Source organism: Telopea speciosissima, chromosome 11, assembly GCF_018873765.1.
Source record: "Telopea speciosissima isolate NSW1024214 ecotype Mountain lineage chromosome 11, Tspe_v1, whole genome shotgun sequence".
Taxonomy (NCBI): domain Eukaryota; kingdom Viridiplantae; phylum Streptophyta; class Magnoliopsida; order Proteales; family Proteaceae; genus Telopea; species Telopea speciosissima.
The window spans coordinates 25,653,272-25,679,362 of NC_057926.1; the positions used below are offsets into that span (position 1 = coordinate 25,653,272).

At 42.2% G+C, this 26,091-nt stretch overlaps 1 protein-coding gene across 4 annotated transcripts in view; it reads left to right on the forward strand.

The window, feature by feature from the left end:
* LOC122646501 (ADP-ribosylation factor 1-like 2) overlaps positions 1 to 26,091 on the forward strand; it is a 90,214-nt gene that overhangs the window by 37,263 nt on the left and 26,860 nt on the right. For 3 of the 4 annotated variants that reach the window (XR_006330632.1, XM_043840070.1, XM_043840071.1), the window contains exons 3-5: positions 19,764 to 19,879; positions 20,307 to 20,366; positions 20,448 to 20,513. Coding sequence is in view for 3 of the 4 variants with exons in the window: in XM_043840070.1 (XP_043696005.1) it covers positions 19,764 to 19,879; positions 20,307 to 20,366; positions 20,448 to 20,513 (242 nt within the window). In the remaining variant the exon portion in view is untranslated. Of the gene's footprint in view, positions 1 to 19,763; positions 19,880 to 20,306; positions 20,367 to 20,447; positions 20,514 to 20,746; positions 20,831 to 26,091 lie in introns of all 4 variants that reach the window. The other variant, XM_043840072.1, reaches the window with a different exon arrangement.

Consider the following 26,091-nt stretch of genomic DNA (forward strand, 5'->3'; position numbering starts at 1 on the left):
CCCTCATTTCATTAATGTAGTCTTTAAGCTCTCTATTATGCTGGGGCAAATACACATTCATAATCTCATATGGGGTGGGCCCCTTATATCCTGGGCCAGCCTCAGCAATGGAATCTATCATAGTCTAATAAAAGGGGCCTTGTGCTGTGTTTGCTGGGATGGTATTATATATCATCTACTTAGCTATAGATTCCTTCACCATCCCCTTCAGATTTTTCCATGCTCCCTTGATTTTTGGTTGTTTGTTGCCTTTCTTTCTATAAACACTAGGTGCTTGGTGAAGTACTGGGTCATCTCGTGGTGGTGGAGGCGGAGGCGGAGGCGGAGCTGCCCTCGTACTCTGTGATCTCCTAAAGGAATTAGGCAACCCACCTTCTCTAGATGTACCTGCTCCTCCACTATCACTAGCACCGGCTCCTCCACTACCACCTATTCTCTGTCTCTCCTGATCCTCATGATAACTGGCTCTGCTCATTATCTGTGCTCATCTTCAATCCCTAGCCTCTCGCTCAGTCTCTATATCATCAGGAACATAGACAGGATCATCACTGTCATCATCATCATCACCATGATGAACATCATCATGATAGCCTCCCGCTGTACACCTCATTGCTTCCTCAAGTTCTACTCTTTCCTTCTCCCTCTGAGCCTTCCTCTTACTCCCTCCCTTCATGTACTCAATGACAGCCCTAGATACCTCCACAGGAACCATATGACATGCGACCACTTCAGGAGAATTCCCAGCTAGATGTTGTTTGAGTCTAGTGGCACCACCTCCCAAAAACTGCATGTGACAATAGTTGCATTGGGATTTTCTTTTATCCCCATCAATTGGAGTGCCGTGCAACCATGCAATGTCACCCCTAGTGTGCCCGGGTGTTCTCTCCTCCCCTTGGGTCCGGGCCGGCTGCCTCTGCCCCTCCCGCGGCTCTGTCGTTTACCACGGTCCACCATAATCGGACTAGTTTACAGTTGCATGAATAAAAGACAATTCATTAATCACTGAAGCACATCAATTCTTTTAGTTTAACTGTTTAAGAGCACTAACACAAGTATATAACTATTTAGTATTTTCCCCTAACCCTCATATTTTTCTCATATTTAAAAACAATTTTTTAAAATATTTTTCAAATAAATATTGGCCTAGCACAACAAAACATATATTATATGCAAATGGGCAGCAATAAAACAACATGTAGAATTTACTTATAGCTATTTTGTATTTTTCCCCCAACCCTCATATTTTTCTCATATTTAAAAATAGCTTTTTTAAATATTTTTCAAATAATTATTGGCCTAGCACAACAAAATCGAAAAGATATGTAAATGGGTAGCAATTAAGAAGTATGTACAATTTACTTTTATATTTTTCAGTAATTTTAAAACAAAAACCTCATATTTTTTCTTATTTTTTTCTATTTTTTTGAATTTTTAAATATTTTTGAAAATTAAAATAATTAATTATTGGCAGAAAAATATTTTCGACACCGTGAGGCTGTAGATCGGCCAATGTTGTCTAACATATATTTAATTGATCACCATACAATATACATAACCCCTATTATTTTTTGATTTTTGTTATAAATAAATCAAAATTTTGAAGCAGAAAAATAAAAAAATAATATATATACCAAAAAAAAAATTTCGACACCGTTAAGTTGTAGATCGACTTCCGGTGTCTAACATATATTAATTTCATCACAAACAAACATATTGATCATGCATTTCCCTAAAAAAAACAAAATTTCAGAATATGGTTTTATTTGGAATAGTGGAAAGGCTTCACAGATGTGCTAAGAAGTTTGAATCTTGTGTTCTCCAATTGGTTCCGGCGTAGATGCGGGAAAGATTCGAATGAGAAGTGAAAGAATGAAGAAGAAATGAGCAAAACACCAAAACCAGAGCTGTTGTGTAGTCTCGATCGAAATTTCGACCGAGACTGATGAAATATGGTCTTTTATATGAAGTGTTTTTGAGGCAGCATTCGATATCTCGCGAGATATAGAAAATATCTCGAGATATCGCAACATGCTCGAAATTTCGCTCGAGATATTGTATTTTTTTTTATTCGAACTCACATTTCGTCTCGACCACATCGAGATTTTCGAAAGTTTCGAAATCTCGATCGAGATTTCGCGAGTTTTTGAACATTGGACAAGAGTAACTGGAGATGGAAAATTAGACGAAAATTAGACTGCTGAAGTGAAGAGAACAGATTGGACTTCATAGTTGTTATGGCGTCTAGGCAACCCAAGGTGTTGGAGGGAGGCCTGGATGCAAGGCGACACCAAGGCAACTAGGGTGACCAAGCGCCTGGACACCAAAGCGGTTGCCTAGACGATGCCAGTTAGTGTTTAAGCATGGATCGATACGAGTATTATGGCAGATTTATAGCAAGGGAAGAAGAAGAAGAGAAGAAGAAGTGAAGAAGAAGAAGAGAAGGGTTTGGAGAGAATTGTGAGTTAGGGAGGAAACTCTCCTAACTCCTATATTTACTTCTTATAACTTCTTAGGAATTACATAGGACTCCTTAAGGAGTTAAAAGATAAAAAGAGAATAAACTGTAAAATTACAACTCTATGGCTTATAATAGAAATAGAGACAAATATAACCCTAGCAGATAAACTCTAACACTCCCCCTCAAGTTGGAGAATAAATGTCATACATTCCCAGCTTGCATAGAAGAGTACTGAACTGGTTAGGGATAAGGCCCTTACTGAAGATGTCTGCAGTTGATCACCGGTCTGCACAAATGGAGTACAGATGCAACCTGAATCCAGCTTCTCTTTGATGAAGTGCCTATCAACTTCAATGTGCTTTGTTCGATCATGTTGAACAGGGTTATGAGCAATACTTATAGCAGCCTTGTTATCATAGTAGAGCCGCATAGGTTCCTCACAATCAAATCCCAATTCTTGAACCAATCGCCTCAGCCATATAAGTTCACACACCCCATGAGCCATGGCTCTAAATTCAGCCTCTGCACTAGATCTAGCTACAACTGGTTGTTTCTTACTCCTCTATGTAACAAGGTTACCACCCACAAAGGTACAATAACCTGAAGTAGATCGTCTATCAGAAATAGAACCAGCCCAATCTGCATTAGTGTAGCCCTCTATCCTCAAGTAACTATGTCTAGCATATAGAAGACCTTTTCCTGGAGAAGATTTTAGGTACCTGATGATACGATAGACAGCATCAAGATGTTCACTTTTGGGAGCATGCATGAACTGACTCACTACTCCAACTGCATAACTGATGTCTGGACGAGTCAAGGAGAGGTAGATCAATTTCCCAACTAACCTCTGGTATTTCCCTGCCCTCTACAAGTTTGTGATTTTGATCAATGGGGGAGTTGGTTGGTTTACATCCCAACTTTCTTGTCTCTTTTAATAGGTCCAGAACAAACTTCCGTTGGCAAATATTGATGCCTTTGATCTTAATACTTCAATCCCCAAGAAATATTTCAAAAGTCCAAGATCCTTGATTTCAAACTGTTAAAGGCCAGGTAAGATTTTAACCTCTTCATTTCATCTTCGTCATTCCCAGTCACAACAATATCATCAACGTAAACAATAAGAGCAGTGACTGTACCATTACCTCTCCGGATAAACAAGGTGTGGTCAGCCTAACTCTGGGAATATCCATTCCTTAGAACGACCTGTCGAAACCTCTCAAACCAAGCTTTGGGGTATTGTTTGAGACCATAAAGTGCCTTCTTGAGGAGACACACTTTCCCTTCTGCTGAAGGAGACTTGAAACCAGGTGGAGGTTGTATATACACCTCCTCTTCTAGATCACCATGAAGAAAAGCATTCTTCACATCTAACTGATACAATGGCCATTCTTTGTTGGCAGCCACTCATAGAAGGACTCTGATTGAGTTGTGCTTGGCTACAGGAGCAAAAGTCTCTTGGTAATCGATACCATAAACTTGACTGTACCCCTTGGCTACCAATCGAGCCTTGTATCTGTCCACTGTACCATCTGATTGGTACTTGGAACTCTCCCTCTGGGGAGATCAACAAAAGTCCATGTACCATTCTTCTCAAGAGCACTCATTTCCTCAGACATAGCCTTCTTCCATTTTGGGTCAGATATTGCCTTAGTGAGATTCTTGAGAATAGTTGCAGAGGAGAGAGCAGTGGTAAAAGCAAGACCTGTGGGGGAGATAGCATCATACGAAACAAACTGGGCAATAGGATTAGTACAAGCTGTTTTGCCCTTTCTAGTGGCAATTGGGAGATCTAAATCAGAGGGAGGATCACCTGAATGAGGAGGATGAAGCTCAGGATCCAGATCCAAAGAGGGCTCTTGGCAGGTCTTCTTTCCTTTACTCTTCAAGCATTCACCTTTTTGATAGTGAAGGTGGTAATCTTTCTCATGACCAGAACCACTTGCAACAACAGCCCCTTGATCACAAGTATCAACAATAGCCCCTTCTGTAGATTTACCAATGTCAAACAGAAATTAGGAAGTAGACACAGGTGGGAGGAAAGGGATATCAACATCCTCTTCATTCCCTCTATTCTCACCCTGAAGACGATGCTGATGAGGAGTGAAGAAGGGTATAGACTCAAAGAAAGTGTTATCTTTGGAGAGGAAGCGCTTTCGGGAAGCGGGATGATAGCATTTATACCCCTTGGTAGAAGAGGAATAACCAAGGAAGAGGCACTTGAGGGCCTTGGGATCAAGCTTCGTCCTTGCCGATTTATTGACATGGACATAGCAGACACACCCAAATACCTTGGGAGGAAGAGGAAAGGCAGATGTCTGAGGAAGTAGAGTTCCCAGAGGGGATTTGGAGCCAAGTAGCAGAGTGGCATCCGATTGATGAGACAGGCAGCAACAAGGAGTGCATCAACCCAAAAAGTCTTGGGAACATGCATACTAAAAAGAAGACTTCTAGTGACCTCAACAGATGGCGGTTTTTCCTTTCAGTCACTCCATTCTGTTGAGGTGTATCAACATAAGCAATTTGGTGAATAATACCATGATCAATAAAGAACTGTTGGAACCCCCCATACATGTACTCCCCCCTTTATCAGAGCGGGACTATCTGGATGCGGGTACCAAATTGAGTAAAAATTAACTGATAGAAATTCTTGAAAGCATCATAAATATCACTCTTTTGTTTCATTAAAAAGGTCTAAGTGGTTCGGGAGTAATCATAAACAAATGAAACAAAATAACGGTATCCAGACAAAGAGGTAGTGGGAGCAGGTCCCCAAACATCAGAATGCACAATATGAAAAGGAATAGTGGATCTATTACCATGATAGGGATAGGAAGTGCGACCGTGTTTAGCAAAAATACATGGTTCACACTGAAAAACATGAGAAGAAGAAAAAGAAGTAAACAAGTGAGGCAACTGTTTCCTCATAATAACAAAAGATGGGTAGTCTAAACGTTGATGCCAAAGCATCACAGAATCCACAGTACTCCTATCAGTTTGGCCAAAAACATAGGACTGAGCAGCAAGAAAAACAGATGGCTGGGGCTCAAGAAGGTAGAATCGTTTCTCCTCACGTCCACTGCCAATAACCCTCTTTGTCACCAAATCCTGAAAGATACAATGAGAAGGAAAGAAAGTGACACAATAGTTCAAAGACTTGGTTAAATGACTGACAGACAACAGGTTAGTTGCAAAATTGGGCACATGAAGTACAGAATCAAGAGAAAGGGAAGAAGTAACTCTAACATTGCCCTTACCGGAGATAGAGAAAAGAGAACCATGGGCAACTCTAACCTTATCTTTACTGGAGCAAATAGAATAAGAGTCATAACACTGAGACATACCAATCATATGATCTGTGGCACCAGAGTCAACTACCCAAGTGGGGGCAGTGGAGGGGCAAATGTAGAGGCTTGCAAAGCTGAGGCTGAGTCTGACGCTGCAGGAGCAGTAGAAGAATGGCCGAGTCAAGAGATCATCCGACGTAGAGCTGCAATATCCTCTTTGGAAAGTGAATCAGGATCAGTCTGTGGTCCAGGTAACTCAGTATCAGCTGTCATAGAGTGGGCTCTAGCTCCCCCAGTCCTACCTCCTCGGGTACCAGGTGATCCACCACATCCACTAGGGGGCTGCCTATGAAGAGCCCAACACCTGTCCTTAGTGTACCCCAACTTTCCACAATGATCGCATTTAAATTTGTCTCGACCTCTCCCTCTACCTTTCTGGTCGCGATGGGAACTAGAAATGAGAGCAGCTCTCTCCAGTGAGAGTGCAGTGTCCATTGATCCTCTTCTAGTCTCCGCACTCTGCAAGTAGCTACACACTTCATCCGGTGATGGGAGAGGAGACCTCCCTAAGATCTGCAAATGAAGTGGCTCAAACTCTGGGTTAAGATCACCAAGTAGAATTAGAATCCTTTCTTTTTCTTCTTTCCTGTGAACCTTGGCCTCATCCTCAGAATTGGATAGTTGGAGATTACCGTAGTGATCATATTCCTCCCACAAGCTAATAACAGTGTGACAGTAGTCAGATATGCTCCGATCACCCTGTTTTATATGGATGATTTTTTGCACGATTTGATATACCTTGGCTGAATCACCAACTCTATCATAAACTCCGGAAGCACTGTCCCAAATATCCTTCACAGTTTCCTTACTCATAAACCTCCTGTCGATCTCAGGTTTCATGGAGAATGTCAGCCAGGTCATAACTCATAACAGTGGAGTTCTCAATCTCCCACTGTTAGATATATGGCCAGAATATCGTGGGGGTATTCTGGACCTATTTTCTTTGTTATTTTATTAGTTTTGTATTATGTGGTTTAGTCCCACATTGCTACCGTCAGATGTTTTGTTTATTACTCTTATAAATAAAGAGTGCTTGGGATGAATAGATCATCCAAGCTTTCCCTAATTTTAAATCTGTCCACATGGTATCGAGAGCGATTTCGAGTTAGGGACAAAACTCCTCCTTCGAATTTCAGTTTTCTTCTCCTCTCTCTTTCGATCTTCTTCTCTTCTAGTTCTCTCTTTCTTCTCCCTTGTTCTCCATTCCCATATAGGGCAGCATCGATGAGGTGATCATACGATCCATTGCTGCCCCCATTACCTCTTTTAGCCGTAATTCTACTCGATAAGGACTCGCCAAGCCTTGCGATATTGGATCTTCAGTTTTTTGGGAGCTTGCTTCTCAACAACTACAAGGCATTAACTCCTTCCTTTGACGAAAGCGGATTCAGTTTTTATTGGTTCAGTTCTTATCTCTATTTGACGACCTCCTCGAGATCGATCCCTACCATCACGGGTTTTTGCAAAACCCCGACACCTATTGATCTTGGAGTTGTTGCAGCCCGGTGTTCTTGATTTTTCGCAGGCTGTTTCTTCCGATAGAGGGTTAATTGACCTCGATTGAAGCCGTTTTCTGCAGAATTTTGGACTCCTTATTATCCTCATCGATTTCAGCAATTCAGGTTTTATCAAAAACACGACATTATCGATATAGGACTCTTCACTCGCTGCTGTTTCTGATTTTGGAGTTAGTTCAGCCTTCACTGAAGACATTATTGGACTTCTTTCTCGGCAGTATGGGTGACTCTCTCAATTCTTCACTACTTCAGGATCAGCCACCTACCGATGGTCACCACAAGACTGACTACCCGGCCTTCACACCAAATCCTATTAAACTTGATGGCTCGAATTACCTTTTATGGTCCAAATTACTAACCTTCTTTGCATTAGTAGTATTACTCGTGATCTTAAGCTGCAAAGTCGGCTTTTTTCCATCTCATTGTGTGTTTCGAGGATGCGGACTGCAGGAAGGCGATTGGATTGGGTAAAGTGCATGGTGGCACATGCACCGCTTGATGTGACGGTCACTTCTCTCTGTCACGCCCATTGCCTTCTCCATTTGCATCGAGAATTCCTTGGTCTCTTGAACTTTACAGTGGCGCTCTCGGTTAGGTCGCCCCCTTTAGGAATTTTAGCTCATTTATTTCCTAGTTTGGTCACCCTACGTACTAAGGATGACTTTTTTGTGAGGCTTGTGTTGCGGCCAAGCAGGACACGTTGACTTATCCTATTTCAAATAAAAGGAATTCTTCTTGTTTTAATTTGGTACATTCGATGTTTGGGGCCCTGAGTCATGCAAGCCCTCTGTTTACGGTCATCATTTGGTTTGTCTCTTTTATTGATTGTCATTCTCGGAACACTTGGGTATATCTTTTGCACACTAAAAATCAGGTTTTCTCATGTTTCGCATTTTCATAAGATGATTCAAACTTTCAGGCTACTCTCCAAATATTGAGAAGTGATAATGGAACCGAAGTTCTAATCACAATTTCAAAAATATTTGGTGATCATGGCATTATTCACCAAACTAGTTGTGTTGATACCCCGCCCGAATGGTGTGGCAGAAAGAAAAAACCGCCACTTGTTGGAAATGGCCCGGGCTTTGATGTTTGCGAGGAATGTTCCTTCTCAATATTGGGGGGATGCGGTTCTCACTACCGCCTATCTCATCAATAGGCTCCCTTCTCGGGTTCTTAATTCCCGTACCCCCTCTGATATTTTACTGGGCCATTCCTCCTTTATTGTCCCTCCCAAAGTATTTGGGTGTGTGTGTTATGCTAGGGATACCAGATCTCCAGGCAAGCTTGAGCCTCGTGGGCTCCGTTGTATTTTCTTGGGTTATTCTCCAACCCAGAAAGGTTATAAGTGTTACCATCCCCCTTCCCGTCGTACCTTGGTGAGTATGGATGTTGTTTTCCATGAGACCCTTTCTTATTATTCTTCACCACCTCTTCAAGGGGAGAGTTCTAGTGAAGATGTGCCCTTTGAGATTCCTCCACTAGAGGTTCCTCTGGCTGCTGTCCAGCCTCCTTTGACGGCACCCACGGCTGCTGCCCAGCCTCCTTTGACTGATGCCCAACTTCCTTTGGATGATGTCCAACCTCCTCCAGCTGTTCCTCCCTCACCTAATGGGAATCCTTTACAGGGGGAGACCATAGAAAATAGTGTTGTTAATGTTCCTATTCAGGGGGAGTTAACTCCAGTCCAGAGAACTATTGGTGAATTTCAGAAGAGAATTGACAACTCCAACATACTCACCTATACAAGGGGCAGAACCAACAGAGGGCAGTTGCAATCCACTTTAGCACCAATACCCATCCAATTGCCGGCTCCAAATCCAGATCCTCCATCTCTTGGTAATCCCTCTTCTTTCGACCTACCTATTGCTCACCGCAAAGGTACTAGGACTTGTACTTTACATCCCATATCTCGTGTTGTTTTTTATAGTTCTCTTTCTCCATCTTTTCGTGCTTTTGTATCTTCTCTTTCTTCTGTTTCGACTCCTAAAACTTGGCAGGAAGCATCTACAGATGGAAAGTGGAAGGCAGCAATGTTGGAAGAAATGAGAGTACTACATAAAAATAATACATGGGAGCTTGTGACTCTTCCTCCGGGAAAGAAACCAGTTGGATGTAGATGAGTCTTCGTGGTCAAACAGAAGGCTAATGGTTCTGTGGATCGATATAAGGCACGTCTGGTTGCAAAGGGGTTCACTCAAACTTATGGAGTTGACTATCAGGAGACCTTTGCACCAGTGGCGAAGCTCAACACTGTCCGGGTGCTATTATCTTGTGCTGTAAATCTTGGGTGGGATCTTCAACAGTTAGATGTAAAGAATGCCTTCCTCCATGGGGAGCTTGAGGAGGAGGTATATTTGGACATTCCACCAGGCTTCTTTGATGACAGGACCAAGGGCAAGGTCTGTAGACTGAAGCGTGCACTTTATGGGTTGAAACAGTCACCTAGGGCATGGTTTGGCAGATTTCACAAGGCTATGATTTCAGCAGGTTATAGGCAGAGTAATGCTGATCACACTTTGTTTATCAGACGAGTTGGTGACAAGGTAACTCTTCTCATAGTCTATGTGGATGATATTGTGGTCACTGGTAATGATGGTGATGCTATCAGGGATTTGAAGCTCCTCCTTGGCCGTGAGTTTGAGGTCAAAGATCTTGGTCCTCTGAAATATTTTCTAGGGATAGAAGTTGCTCGCTCTTCAAAGGGCATCTTTCTTTCTCAAAGAAAATATGTCCTTGATCTATTGACTGAAACAGGGCTGCTAGGCTGTCATCCTTCAGATACTCCTATGGAAGCTACTACAAAACTTAGGGAGAAAGAGGGTGAGCCTGTTGACAAGGGTGTTTATCAGCGGTTAGTGGGCAAGTTAATCTACCTTTCTCACACACAACCTGACATTGCAGTTGCTGTGAGTTTGGTGAGCCAGTTTATGCATGATCCCTATTCCTCTCATATGGATGCAGTCCGTCGTATTTTGAGGTATTTGAAGTCTGCTCCAGGAAAGGGAATCCTTCAATCTCCCACGGGTCACCTTAAGATTGAAGCCTATACTGATGCCGATTGGGCTGGTTCTCTTGACAGGAAATCTATCTCTGGTTACTGTTCCTTTGTTGGTGGGAACCTTGTCACATGGCGTAGCAAGAAGTAGAATGTTGTGGCAAGGTACAATGCTGAAGCCGAGTTTCGTGCGATGGCCCAAGGAATTTGTGAACTTTTGTGGCTTAGAGGATTATTGCAGGATATCGGTGTTGCTGTCCATCTTCCCATGATGCTTTATTGTGACAATAAAGCAGCCATTAGCATTGCTCATAACCCTGTCCAGCATGATCGTACTAAACACGTGGAGGTTGACCGACATTTCATCAAGGAGAAGCTTGAGGCCGGCCTCATTTGTGTTCCCTTTGTGAAGTCTACTGATCAACTGGCTGATGTGTTCACTAAGGGACTGAGTAGCAAGCTGTTTCATCCTATCTTAGTCAAGTTGGGCATGTATGATATATATGCTCCAACTTGAGGGGGAGTGTTAGATATATGGCCAGAATATCGTGGGGGTATTCTGGACCTCTTTTCTTTGTTATTTTATTAGTTTTGTATTATGTGGTTTAGTCCCACATTGCTACCGTACAAATGTTTACTGTTTTATTACTCTTATAAATAAAGAGTGCTTGGGATGAATTGATCATCCAAGCTTTCCCTAATTTTAAATCTGTCCACACCCACTTTAGATAATCTGAATCGATAGGAGCAGACGCCTTGATGGAGCCAGTAATATACCCCAACTTTCCCCTACTGCACAGGGACAACTTCACCGAACGACACCAAGCCAAGTAATTGGTATTGTCGAGTTTCACAATAGAAGTTGGGTGTTGGGATTATCAAAGATAGCCATGGTGGGGAGAGTTCCACTTGAGCTGCCACTAGTAGCTCCCAACAGTCCACTAACTTCAGAGTCATTTCCAGTCATGGTGGAAGAAAATGCAGAAAAACAAACTCAATAAAGTCTTGCACAAGTGGGGAGCAACCTCAATCCAACCACAAGAAAACAATCCAGCAAACAAACAATGGGGAGTAAAAAACTCTACCCAATCTCAAGGAAGCAGTCAAGTAAACAGTCCAGCCAACAACCGAAAGTGAATCATTGAAGAAAAAACTCATAATCAACACTCACAAAGCATTTCGGTTCCACTCCAGAATAGTCAAGTGCACTTAAATAGGTGATACTACCAAGCAATAGGAACCATTCCTCCCATTGCAGTCAAGAAAAGACTCAATAAGCATAAAAAACAGATTCTGCCGATACCTGGGAAGCACCAAAGGATTGAGCTATGCTCCTCAATTGAAGAGATCATCAATAAGGCTGTTGGGGGTCTGAAGTAGGACCCTTAGGCGATCCAAATGGTTCAGGTCTCATTCCAAGTGGTGGAGAGATGAGAGAGAGATGGGCAGAATGCTCTACAGGTGGCGGAAATGCTCTGTTCTGCTGCTAGGGCTTCAAATACACTCCATGAGCTAGATATCTCCCTCCATTGCTGTTGGGTTGAAGGAAATCACTTCAAAGAATGTAGTATATTTGCTGTTTCACATAATACAGCCTCTAATGGAACCCTCTACCTTACTAGGGTTCCAAAAAGATGTGAAGAAGAACAATCTAGCCTTAGTCGACTCTCAAACCAGTGAAGGATAGGCTCTGATACCAAGTTAGTGTTTAAGCATGGATCGATACAAGTATTATGGCAGATTTACAGCAAGGGAAGAAGAAGAAGAGAAGGGATTGGAGAGAATCGTGAGTTAGGGTGGAAACTCTCCTAACTCCTATATTTGCTTCACTAATAACTTCTTAGGAATTACATAGGACTCCCTAAGGAGTTAAAAGATAAAAAGAGAATAAACTGTAAAATTACAACTCTATGACTTATAATAGAAATAGAGACAAATATACCCCTAACACATAAACTCTAACAATGCCTTGATAACTATATTGGACTTACCAGTCATGTGAGAGAAGCCATATCCAGCAACAATTTTACTAAACTGCCAAAATTTTCAGAAAACAAGATACCACAAGCTTCAGTGGAAATAGATCATCAGATGTTGGTGTCAGGGTTTTAGTAATCGATTCGGTATCGGTATTGGCCGATACCGATACTGATCCAGATTGGTCTGTATCGGTCCGGATCAGTCTTGTTTCCTTTGAAAAAATGATTTTTCTTTACATTTTTACTCCTGCCCGTACCAATCCACCAATATGGGATCGACCAGGAACATAGTTGTCACGGCGTCACGACGATCCAAGTCGGTGGAGGGGTGTCATGTCGATATATCGACATGTTGATCATATCGACCATGTTTTATTTTTTATTTTCTCTATTTTTAATGTCATTTAGTATGCTATAATATATACCCTATAACATAAAAAATTAACATGAAAGTGTACTACTAATCTACTATGGTTTAATTCATGAAAGTTTAATATCCATTAGTGTATATGAAAGCATGGATTATCAAATAATTGATAGCAATAGTCTTTTTTTTTTTGGCCCAAACTTCTCTGGGAGCCGGGTCAGCCCTTAGATTTTATTAAAATCCAAATAATAATAAAAGAATACAAGAGGGGGACATGCCGCCTTACCTCAGCCCATGGCTCACATCACTAATTGCCCTCAGAGGGTAAATCCCACTCCCTATACAAAAATAACTTGCACATTAAAACCTAAAGACAGGCAAACCTGCATTGTCCTCTCTAATAATACCTGTGAGTCCCCCACTCGGCAGCCTGTCTTGGTAGTACGTGACAGAAGCACCTACTTCACAAGCGTGATTGGCTAGCCAATCCGCTGCTCTATTGCTCTCGCGAAACGCAAAAGCCACACTTGCCTGTGTTGCAGATATCAGCTCAATCGCTTCATTGAACTAGTACCAGCCCTTCCAGGTTAAACACTTCTTTTGGTTGATCATTCTCACCGTGGAGGCAGAGTCAGAGTTAACCACAAACCCCTTCAACTGGAGGTCCTGGCACAGTTGCAAACCATCTCTCAGGGTCCTGAGTTCTGTTATAGAGTTTGTACAGGCTCGGTAAAAGTTTGCAAAGGCCGCCAGCACAACACCATTCCCGTCTCTAATCACACCCCACCCCCTCCCTGACTAGGATTGCCTTTGCAAGCACCATCCACATTCAATTTAACAGAGCAAAAAGGAGGGCACCAGTATATGGGTCGGGGCAGTTTCAGCTTTGGTGGAGGCGCCGAAATACCGAACCATTGAAGAATTAAGTCGTTCCGTGCGGATCCCTGTTGTTCTAACTTGGGGGGCTTGCTCACCTCCTTAACCCAGCCTTTCACCCGCTCTATAAGTGCAGCCGCAGTTCGCTGCCTCTCACCGTGCCTCCTGTTGCTCCTCTCCTTCCAAAGCTCCCAACAAATTAAGCCTGGCATAATTCCTGTTATAAAGTCACTCATGCCACAGCGCAACGCGACTTCTCACGTCCTGAGAGGGAAGGAAGGGGACATCAAAGAGCCTGGCAAAGAAACTCCAAACCTTAACAGCCACCACACCCAAGCCAAAAATGTGCTTCGTTGTTTCCATATTTGGCTGGCCACAACAGTTGCATCTGGACGCCAAGGGGATACCAAGAGCCATGAGAGATTCGTCAGTGGGAATTCTTCCTGTAAGCAGTTGCCAAGTGAAGAAGCCTATTTTTGTGGGGAGCGACTGATTCCAAATCCATTTAGCGAAAGGGGCCCTTGGAAATCCTTGTCGTACCTCATTCCAAGCTGACCTTGTTGTGAAACGTCCATCACTAGCAGGGGACCACACCAAGACATCCTCCCTTTCAGAGAGCACAAAGTTCCCCTGAATAATGTTGTTCTTGACTGAGTCTGAATCAATGACGTCTAAAAGCTCCTCCCTCCAATTTCCTTCCTCATCCACCGCATCCTTCACACAGAGCTCCGTGTTGACCAGTAGGCCATTATCAACAAAATCCATCAATGACCCCCCCCCAGTTATCGAGCCAGAAGAGCACCTTGCCTTCCCCAAGCAGCCACCTCGACTTTTCTAACATAAACCCCTTGTACTGCAACGTGTTACGCCAGGTTTTGGAAACATTCCCCACTGTGCCTGCCAACGCCACATACTCATTTTTAAAATATTTGGCTCTGAAGAACTTGCTCCACTGTGTCTGCTCAGATAAAGCCTTCCAAAGGCTTCTAAGCCTAAGCGAGAGGCCTACCTCTTCTAGAAGTCGAATTCCAAGCCCTCCCTGCTCAAGGGGCCTGCAGACCTTTTGCCAATTCACCCAGTGCTTTCGGTTGCCCCATTCTGAGCTTCCCCAAAGGAAATTGGCCAAGATCCCATAAATTCTTCGAGTGACTGCTTTTGGCGGGTCCAAAGTGGTGAGAACATGAATGGGCATTGAAGAGAGGACATGCCTAAGTAAAGTTACTCTCCCCCCGGTCGACAATAACTTGCCTTTCCAGCCCGCCACCTTACTTCTGAACTTCTCCACTAACCCTTCAAACTAACAAATTTTGACCTTGCCTGAAAAGAGGGGCGCTCCAAGGTATGTGATGGGTAGAGACCTCCTAGGGAAGCCCGTGACCGAACCCACCATACGAGCTGCTGCCGCTGTAGGCCTGTCCCCCACCACAAAGCAGCTTTTCTGCTCGTTGACCATCTGACCTGAGAATCCTTCATATCTTCCAATGAAACCCATTATTTGCCTGAGCGACCTCTTCAACCCTCGGGAAAAGATGATGGTGTCATCAGCAAAAAGACTGTGCGAGACCCCCGGACATCCCCTCGGAAGTCGGAAAAAGGCTGCATGGCCCTCCTCAAAGAGCCCTTTCAAGCCCCTGTGTAACACCTCTTCTGCCAGAATAAAAAGGGCCGGGGATAGTGGGTCCCCCTGTCGCACCCCTCTTGAAGACTTAAAGAATCCAGATTGCCTACTCCCCAACACAATGGAGAACCAGCAGTTCTCCACTGTCTTCCTGATAAGGCCAGTCCATTCCTCACCAAAACCAAAGCGAGAGAGCACCAACCACAGAAACTCCCATTCCAGCCTGTCATAAGCCTTAGCCATGTCCAATTTGAGTATCACATTGCCCTCCCTTGTCTTGCGGTTCAGATCTTGAGTCACCTCCTGGACAATGGCTATATTATCATGTATGCTTCTTCCTTGCACAAAAGCACCCTGTTCCTCAGCCACTAATGAAGGAAGCAGCCCTGCTAACCTGATAGTCAAAATTTTTGCAAGAATCTTGTAGGAGAAATTGCAGAGGCTGATAGGTCTAAAGTCTGCCATTGACTCCGGGTTGTCTTTCTTTGGAATCAAAACAAGGTTGGCCGAAGTAAAGCTTCTTGGGAGACCCCCTCCCAAAAAGAAATCCTTCACTGCAGCCCAAACATCCCTTTCGACCACCTCCCAATAGGCTGCGAAGAATAATCCTGAGAACCAGCCTGTACCCGGAGCACTGTCCCCTGACAGCGAAAAAACAGCATCTCTCACCTCCTCCTTTGAGGGTAACATCATCAGAGAGTTGTTATCTGCCTCGGACACCACCTTGGGTATTAACCCCAACAGCTCCTCATCAACCACGCATCCCTGTGACTCGTAAATCCCTGAGAAGTGCCGTACTGCCTCAACTTGGATTTCCTCAAAGTCCGAAGTCCATTCCCCATCACCACCCCTGATTTTGTTGATGCTAGCCTTCCTCCGTCTAACATTTACCATGGCGTGAAAGAATTTTGTATTCCGGTCCCCCTCCTTGAGCCAGGTGACTCTAGATTTTTGTCGCCAAAATATTTCCTCTTGCAACAAGACCCCCTGTAAAGCCTGCCTGGTCTCCTCCAGTTCCCTCTTGGTCTCATCACTATTCCACTTCTCCGCATTCACCTCTACCTTGCACACAGCATCCTCCGCATCCCTTACCTTCTGATGTATATTCCCGAACACCTCCTTATTCCATCCCCGAAGTGCATTCCTCAGGCTTTTAAGCTTTAGGAACAACACCAAAAGGGGCGACCCGAACACCGGTTTACACCACTGAACTCTGATAAAGTCCATAAACTCCGGGTGGAGAAGCCACATTTGCTGAAACTAGAAAGGCAACCAACCCCGGTCGCAGGAAGCCGCACAAGACATCCAAATAGGGGCGTGATCAGAGCAGGTCCTGTTAAGATGAGTGACGTCACACCTGGGGTAGGCACCAGCCCAATCTGCATTAATCAAGAACCGATCCAACCTGGCCATAACCCTCCTAGAACCAACCTGGTTATTTGACCAGGTAAAAATGCTTCCAGAGAATCCCGCGTCCATGAGTCCCGCCACACTGACAAAACTCCCAAACTCCTCTAGCGACTGCGAACAAGCCGGGCTCCCACCCACCTTCTCTGCTGGGGACACAACTGCATTAAAATCCCCTCAAACTGCCCAAGGTCCAGTAACAGTCCCGGAGAACGCTTCCAGCCTTGCCCACATTTCTAGCCTATCCACCACCATGTAAAGCCCATGAACAAAGGTGATAAAAAAAACTCCCCCCATTGGAATCCATACATCGCAGTGTGACAAACTGTTGCTGCTCCTCCTGAACTGCCATTTGCACCGTGGACCTCCAGAACACCCACAACCTGTCCTGGACCATTACTGAGTCTAACCCTATCCTTCGCAAAACCAGAGATGCCTTAGCTGCCTGCGCCTTGAGAGTTGAGATATGATTCATATGAAAGTGACTACAAAAGTAACAAAACAAAAAAAACAATTACAAGAACGTAATGTATATTGAGTGAATAAAGCTAATAAACAACCCATCTAAATTTAAAAAAAAAAATTGCTGATGTGAATATGTGATTGTGTATTAGTCAATAGTGTATTAGTGTTTTCTGTTTGATGTTTTTTTAATTTTTTTTTATGTTAAGGAAAAAGCATTAAAATAAAAAATGGTTAAAAAGAATTAAGTTTTATAATTTGAAACAACCATGTCTCCCGATATAGCTATATGTCGTGGTATGGTGTCCATGGCAGCGCCATGACGACGATATGGAGGCCATATCGGTCGATATTCTTACATCATCCATATCGGTGGTCGATATGCCCACTTCTCCAGCGATATGATGCCATGGCGTCGCCATATCGACGCCATGACAACTATGATCAGGAGTTGGTAGATCCGATACCTGATTCCTCAAAACCATGGTTGGTGATTTGGTGTAGTAAGATCTTCATGGCAGCTGGAAGCCCTAGTTCTCCATTATGTCATCAACTAGGGTTTCAGAAAAAAAAAATACAGCATTGGTTGCTGTGGACCAAAAAGGAGAGACCCAAAGAGGTCTCTCAAGATGGAAAGATTACAGCTACCATTGGGTCTTAATGCTCAGATACCATTTGCAAATATCAAGGCATTAACAACCAGCAGCAATAGAAGAGGAAGAGAAAGAGAGAGAGAGAGAGAGAAGAAAGAGAAGTTGAAGGAGAGAACAAAAGAGAAGAGTACTGTCCACAGTTTGAGTTGTGAACAGCCTACTCAAACTGTAGGGGTGAGGGTGATATTTATAACAACCAATTACAACTTAGTTCACCGACTTAAGCTAAGAACTCTTCTAACTCTTAATATTTAACCCAACACTACACCAAAGGTTCAAAACCGTCACCAACTCCTTAACAATTCTATTTCCAGATCTCTGTATTCTTAACAGCAGGAAATGCTAAGGGGAGTTTTTTCTGCATGGACCAGCTAGGAAGTCCTTTGTGGATGGTTGAATATGTACCACAAAGCAATCGGGTAACCTGCTCACATGTCAAGTTTCAGCTCAAAAGGAGTTGGCCAAATGGCAAGACAATCTTTGAAACTCCAGTTGTAAGATGAAGCTTATGGGAAATTACTGCAAAGAAATGGATGTGATGTAGATCACAAGTCCATATGTACCTGCAGGAACAAGCTCCAAAACCAGCCCAGCAACGTTGTGGGATTCGACTGCTGTGAGAGGCAGCCTGGTCTGATGATGTGGCAAGTTTTTGTTGGTTCAATGAAGCATCGCCTAAGGCAGCCCCAGCCCAGAAAGAAGCATGAAGAAGATAAGAAACCAAGACAGAAATTAAAAGAAAAAAGTTACTGTTCACATGAACAGTAACCCCGGGTTACTGTTCACATGAACAGCTTGTGTGAAGATTACCTGCTGGATGTTGGTGAATTATTCTATTAGAAGCTGCTATTAACTTAGTTCTATTTTTGTAATAGTTTCTTAGCTATTAAGTCTAGGTATCTAGTAGTTTCTAATTTGTTTATTTCTTTTTAGTAGTTACTATATTTAGTAGTTTCTAATTTTGTTCCTTGCATGTTGGCTGAACTATAAAGCCTAGTTTCAATTTTCATTAGGTTTCTATTTTTAGAAGTTACTATTTTTTAAGTTTCTAATTTTGTAAGCTGACCTATTCCATTAAATAGGCAGCCCCTCTTGTAATAGAAACAGATTTTGGGGAATAGAATTTTCAGGCCATGTTGCCATCATTTATGGGAGAATATCCTTGTTTCAACAGCTTGGATAGCTGTGGGTGAGAGACCCAGGCTGAGAAAGGCATCCCCTACCCAATTCTTCTTCTTATCCTTTTCTATGTTCTTTCATATGCAAACAGAAAAAAAAGCAATAAAAGTTTCAGTTATTCAATATGTTCATCCTTATTGTGTTGATCCTGGCTGCAACCAATCTCCCGCTAGTTTCCCTGGTTCGAGGTCGACTTTTGCATTGGGATGGCTGGAAATAACTGGGGTAAATTTCCAATACATGGGAGGATATATGACTTGGTTTGATTCTGAATTTTGACACATGGAAAATCCAGCATGTTGCTTAGATATCCGACATTTTTTTAATTGCCACATCACCTTCCCATGGCACAACTAGGGTCTAGTTGCACCATTGGTGAGAATCCTTCCTTACAGGTGTCCAGGAAATTTTTTAACTTTATTGGTGTTTATATAAACATGTTGGCATGGAAGTTAAACTTGAGATAGTGAATTCTTTCTTTTGCTGCATCTTTTGACTTAAAATTGATTTTTCACCCCAAAAAAGAAAAAAAGAAAAAGATTCAGGCAAGTAAGCACAGCAATAAATTAAGCTGCAGGTCAAAGGTTACTTCCATACAATTTTGTCTAATGGCTTTGTTGTAATGACTCCAGCCTCAGTTAATTGTTTGCTTAAATCAACACTGAGATCTTCCTAGTCGAGGATTGACTCTGATGAAATATACACGGTTTCTGAGGGTGGCATTACAAATCGTTAGTTGGATGCCCAGATCTTTATCGTTGATTCTTCTGATTGTTTTTCCTGTCTCGCTCTTTAGGTTATGTGCTCTGGTTCTCTATTATGGCTACAGAAAACTCAATCCTTAGTGGATTATCATTGTTGACAGTGGCTCATGAAAATTTTCCTCATCTTTTGTCCTCATGCAGGTTTTAACGTAGAGAAAGTTCAGTATAAGAATGTGATCTTCACTGTGTGGGATGTAGGTGGGCAGGAGAAACTAAGGCCACTCTGGAGGCATTATTTTAACAATACAGATGGACTGGTAACTATTCATTTACAACTGCATATGGGTTCTTGGCATTCACATCCATTTGAGTAGCCTTTCTGTCTGTTTACTTTTTTGTGGTTCTATTAAGTTATTAGCTCATGTTTTTTTTATCCAATGCAAAGTAATGGTATCCTTATTCTTTCCTGGGAAACAGCTTGCACGACACATTAAATTCTATTGATTGTGAAATACTCCAGAGTCACTGCTCTGGTATTACTGAAAGGCAGCTTTTGCTTTGATGATAATGCTGCTGATACAGTCTTCTCCCTCTGTACATATTTGTGTATGGGTTTTCTTGTGCACATGTTTTGTTGATGTGTATGCGTGTACTTGTATCTCCTTATTTCTTTTTCCCACTGGGGGTTTGGGAGGAGTGCAGGTTTGTTGCTATATTTGTTGTTGATATGTTCTATATGTGCAGATTTATGTTGTTGATTCCTTGGACAGAGAGAGAATTGGAAAAGCAAAGCAGGAGTTTCAGGTTCTATATTTTGACTCGGTAATTTGATTTGGATTCTCTGGTTGTGGTTATATTTCTGAACTGACTTGTTGATTCTTTCAGGCCATCATCAGGGATCCCTTCATGTTGAATAGTGTGATATTGGTCTTCGCGAACAAACAGGACATGGTCTGTTTAGTTTTGTTCTTTTCGTTTTTATCTCAAGCACATATGATTTGACTACACTACTTGCATGCATCTTAGATCTATAAATGTCGCACATACCTATGCAGAACACACATGCTTGTTACAACTCATAATTTCACATGCAATGTTCTTTTTTTTTTTTTTGTTTTTAATGATAAGGCTGGATTGAAATGTTTGTGAAATTAAATCACATGTGTGTACATGTGAATGGGTAGGTGTGCGGGATATCAGCTGATTTTCGTAGAAGCAAGCATGCACACACAAAGACATCCAAAGAGACATGCACATAAATGCTCAAGGTTGTCCCACCCTTGTCCAGATCCGTTTATTTGTGTTTTAGTCTAAATTGGTCTTGGCTATTTTGCAAATTTAGGGATAGAAAAGTGAGTTCTATTTGGGATGTGCTAGGATTCAGCATATACATTAAAACCCGAACTGCAAATGAGATGTACTCCTTTCTCCTAATATGATGCAGATAAGTCAGAAAAATGGGCTTATTTTAGTGGAAATGAGCCTTGGATTCATAGTCGCCTAACAGCCTTGTCAACTTGTCTCCTAGGCGACTAAGGTGTGCATATGCCTATTGGGATTTTGAGGGTGGGTTTATGTGTATAATGAAAATTTATTTCCTTTACTTGTGGATATGAGGGGTGTTAAGATATGTAACATGATAGGGGGACAACTCCTATCGTGGTTGGTTTCCTTTATTGCTTTATGTCTTTAGTTGTTAGTTTCCTAGTCTAATTAAGTTTCTTGTTTAGACTTTAGGCTTAGCTAGGTAAGAGTTATATTCCTTTTGTAATTCTGTTTTGGCTTAATATAAATATATGTTGTCTGGTACAGTAGAAGATACATTCTATCACACAGCCTTTTTTCCCATTGTTCTCTTTTCTTCTCCCTTGATCTCTTTCTATCTTCTCTCTTCTCTTTGCCAGGCACTGGTTACAGGTTTTGGGATTCTTTACATGGTATCAGAGCTGTAACTTTAACCAGTACCTGATTCTCTTGATTTGCAGTTTTGAAAGTCGTTTAAGTTTCTGGGTTGAAGAAGGAAACCCTAGTTCATAAAAGAAGTAGAACTAGGGTTTCATTTTGATTTAGATGGGTTTCGTATGAGTTTCAATGCGTTTCGTATGGATTTATTTGTATTGCTGATATTGAATCGATTTGCTATTACCGCTGCTATGATGATTTTCTGAGTTTTATTTTCGTGGGAACCGTATTGCTGCTGTGTTTACATTCTTTTGAGTCTGAAAATCTGTTCTACCCACAGTTGCTTTGGTTGTATCAATTGGAGAAATTTTCTGGTTTCAATTGCTTCACCATAATCTGTTTCAGATCTGGTTCTTGAGCCACCGCCAGAATTGTTACTTGGTTGTTGTTCATGGATTTTCCACCTTGGTGAAGGATCGGAAGGTTGAAGAATCTAATGTTGATATTTTGAATCCATGCTGATTTGCTGAAGGTGATGTCAAAGACTTATTTGGTTCTTACCAATTCCATCAGTTTCTGGTAGCAGAAAATTTCCAGGAGTTATTCCCTACTTGTGTTCTGGTGCTCTGATATCATCCCCTTGCTGCTCTTGACGCTTTCTCGTTGAAGACTGAAGGGTACCACAGATGATGTGCTTTTCGATCTGTTCCCAGTCCTCTTTTTTATGGTATACCTTGAGGCGATGCCTTCTGTTGCGTCATGGTTTTTCCTGTTGGTTGCTTGTTGTTCGCAGAAGTTCTTGTAGTTGCTATTGATTCTGGCTGTTATTTGCTATCGATTTGTCGTCGTTGGCTGCTGGTTTTCTGGTATTTCAACCTTGTTATTGAAACCCTTTGAGATCCCTGTTTTCACGGTGGTTTTTTGCTGGTTGCGTGAGGCATAGTACTAAAACTCACGAAATTTCGGTCGAGATATCGAATATTTCGAGTATCTCGACCTGTCCGAAACGAAATGCAAGTTTGATATGAAAAAATGCAATATTTCGAATATTTCGGAAATTTTGGAAATTTTGACGAAATTTCGGTCATCTCGTTTCGGAAATCTCGGTCATCTCGTTTCAAAAATTTCAGAAATCTCGGACATTTTTGGCATTTTACACCCACAGAAAAATACCATATTTCGACCGAGATTTCGACGAAATTTCGATATCTCGGAAATTTCGGTCAGACCGAAACACCGAAATGAAACGAGATTTAGTACCATGGCATGAGGAAGGTGCATGGGGACTACACTGTGTAAGTGAATGACTAATGTAATTGCCAATATATTGAAAGACAGGCTGGCTCTTTAAAAAGGGAGCCCTCCTAATCTCATTTGGAGAGGAAGAGAGGTGGTTCTCTAGCTTTATGGCGAGGAAGAGCTTTGTCTTCCTTTACTAGGAATAGCTGTCCGAACCAGCAAACGGAGGCAAGAATCAAACAAGCAACGGCTAGCGCGCACCCAGCCAGCAAAACCAAAACTCAACAGGGGCGCCAGCGGTAAATCAGCTCGACCACCGGGAGAGAGTAGTCGTAGATCAGAAGCAAGAAAAGGTCGCCCTTGTTCCGTATATGAGTTCTTTCGAATTTCTCGTATCGTTTTTCGTGGATTAGCATCTCGAGGTCCTTTGATGGGCATAAAGAAATCGTCTTGGTAGCAATCACAGTGAGTGATTCAAGGCATGCCGGTGCGGGTGCAAACCTTCTATCCGTTACTTTCAATCCTTTATCCCAATATTTCGAAATGGGTTTTCTTTAAGTTCCTTTACTTTATTCCTAGAGTTTTATAGGACTTAAAGGAAAGTTCTATTGGACTGTTGTTCGCCCGACCATTATATATGGGCTAGAATGTTGGGCGGTTAAGAAGTGTCATATTGATAAGTTTTGTGTAGCAGAGATGAGGATGGTACGTTGGATGTGTGGAAAAACAAGGAAGGATAAAGTACGGATTGAACATATAAGAGCGGACTTGAGAGCTCCCCCAATCATTGGCAAGCTTCGAGAGAGTCATTTAAGGTGGTATGGTCACATTCAACGGAGACCTAGGGACGCCACAGTAAGGAGGAGTGCTATGATTCCGAATGAAGGAGCTAAAAGAGCTAGGGGCAGTTCTAAAATGACCATAGGAGAAGTGGTGAGGAAGGACATGCATAGTTTAGGTCTGGTCCCAAGTATGACCTCGGACAGAGCCTATTGGAGGGCAAGGATCCATGTCGCAGACCCCATTTAGCTGAGATTATCCTGACGTGTTGGGCTGTGCCTTTTGCCTCTTACTATCTTTCATCTTTCTATTTATTTCCAATCTTTCATTTGTCTTTTCTCATCTCTTTCCCCATCCCTCTTCTCCAATCTTTTCTTCACCTTTTTTGAGTATATCTCTGTTTTCTCTATTTTGTTTTGTTTGGATCCATGTAACCGACCCCATTAAGTTGGGATACGGATGTATTTGTTGCATTTTATTCCTGGAGTTTACCTTTCTGCTAATCTTTCTTTATTTTGTTCTTTGAGTTGCCAAAAATACCCTTTCTTATTCCTATTATTCTTCGTTTCCTTTATTTTCTTTTCCCTTCCAAGTTTGCCCTCGTTAAATAATTTCCAATCCCACTTGCGTCTTTTGATCTTTCATCCTACCAGGTAGACCTTTAAATTTCTGGTTATTTCCAAAACTGCCACTATCTATTGTTATTGACACATTTTGTTGATTCTCGTGCTTAGGAGGTTGGGATTTTATTTGTTACCATGTGGGGGTGATTGAAGATTAATTTATTGGGATCTTATTTGCTGGTGCTCTTGCTTATAAGATTTGTTGAGATGTCCATCCTTTGAGATGCTGATTATTGGTCTTTATTTGTTCACGTGCAATGCTACACGTGAGAGGGGGGGGGGGGGAGATTGAAGATGTCTATTGCAAGCAATTTTATCTGAGACTTTTTTATGTGTTTGGGACTAAGGAATGAGTTGCTATTGTTGTTGGAGTGCCTTCTTTGAGATGGGCTTTTGTGTAGCCAATGGAGCTGCACTTTTATGGGCTTTGTGTATCCATTGGAGTTGTACTTTTATTTGTCTTTGTTTGAGTAGGTTATACTTGCATTTTGTTGCTTTCATTGGGTAGGACGTTTGATGTAGCTATTGGGTGCTGCATTTTGTTGGCTTCCTTGGGAAGAGCTTTTGGTGTTGGCGTGTTGCTGATTGGTTTTGTTTGGGCTACTATTGTTGATGGGTTTATAAGATTTGTTGAGATGTCCATCCTTTGAGATGCTGATTATTGGTCTTTATATGTTCACATGCAATGCTACACGTGAGAGGGGGGGGGGGGGAGATTGAAGATGTCTATTGCAAGCAATTTTATCTGAGACTTTTTTATGTGTTTGGGACTGAGGAATGAGTTGCTATTGTTGTTGGAGTGCCTGCTTCGAGATGGGCTTTTGTGTAGCCAATGGAGCTGCACTTTTATGGGCTTTGTGTATCCATTGGAGTTGCATTTTTATTTGTCTTTGTTTGAGTAGATTATACTTGCATTTTGTTGCCTTCATTGGGTAGGACGTTTGATATAGCTATTGGGTGCTGCATTTTGTTGGCTTCCTTGGGAAGAGCTTTTGGTGTTGGCTTGTTGCTGATTGGTTTTGTTTGGGCTGCTATTGTTGATGGGTTTATGATAATTGATTGGAGTGCTGCTTTGATCTCGCTGGCGTGTATGAAAATTACATGTGGTCAAGACTGGTACTGCCTTTTGTATCTGTATTTGTTGGTCCAAACTGGAGCTTTTCTTTGATTTATGAATAATTCAGGTTGAGGGGGGGAGTGTTAAAATATGTAACACGATAGGGGGACTCCTCCTATCGTGGTTGGTTTCCTTTATTGCTTTATGTCTTTAGTTGTTAGTTTCCTAGTCTAACTAAGTTTCTTGTTTAGGCTTTAGGCTTAACTAGGTAAGAGAATAAAATCTTGTTTAAGGAGTCCTCCCCACGTGAATCATTAACTATTCCAAAAGTAACTCCACACAATCAATAATGGGACCAACAAATCTGTTACAATATTCCTGCTGGTCAATGGCAGAATAGGGCCTGGTACATGGGCTAAAATTATATCAGAATATGCGCCCGCAAATACTGGCTCGATGAGGAAAATTCTGGACAGGCTGCTGATGTGACTGGTTCTTCCCCGCAATCTACATCAATCCTCCCCGGCTTAGGAAAAACTTGACCATGAGTTTTTGACAATTGAGGGATCAACTTCGCATGATGATTGTCTAGTTTAAGGCCATAGCAAAACTCCGTCTGTTCATTGAAGTTATGAATGTAATTTTGAAGGCAAGGAGTCTGTTCTTCAAGATACTATTGTGGGATGGCAAACTGATGCAGCAAGGAATCTCGGTTGGGTTAAGGCAGGCTGTATCTACTTTAAATTCTGGGTTTATTCAAACCCATATCAAGTAACCTATGCTAGCCCATTCTGCCACATCGATCAGCTTTAATTGGAGGAAGATATTTTCCAGATTATTTCCATATTTCCCAGATGTCCTTGCTGGTTAAGGAGGAGATAATGATCAGATCGTGTGGGCCCCATGGCTAGCTAGCTTGGAGATAATT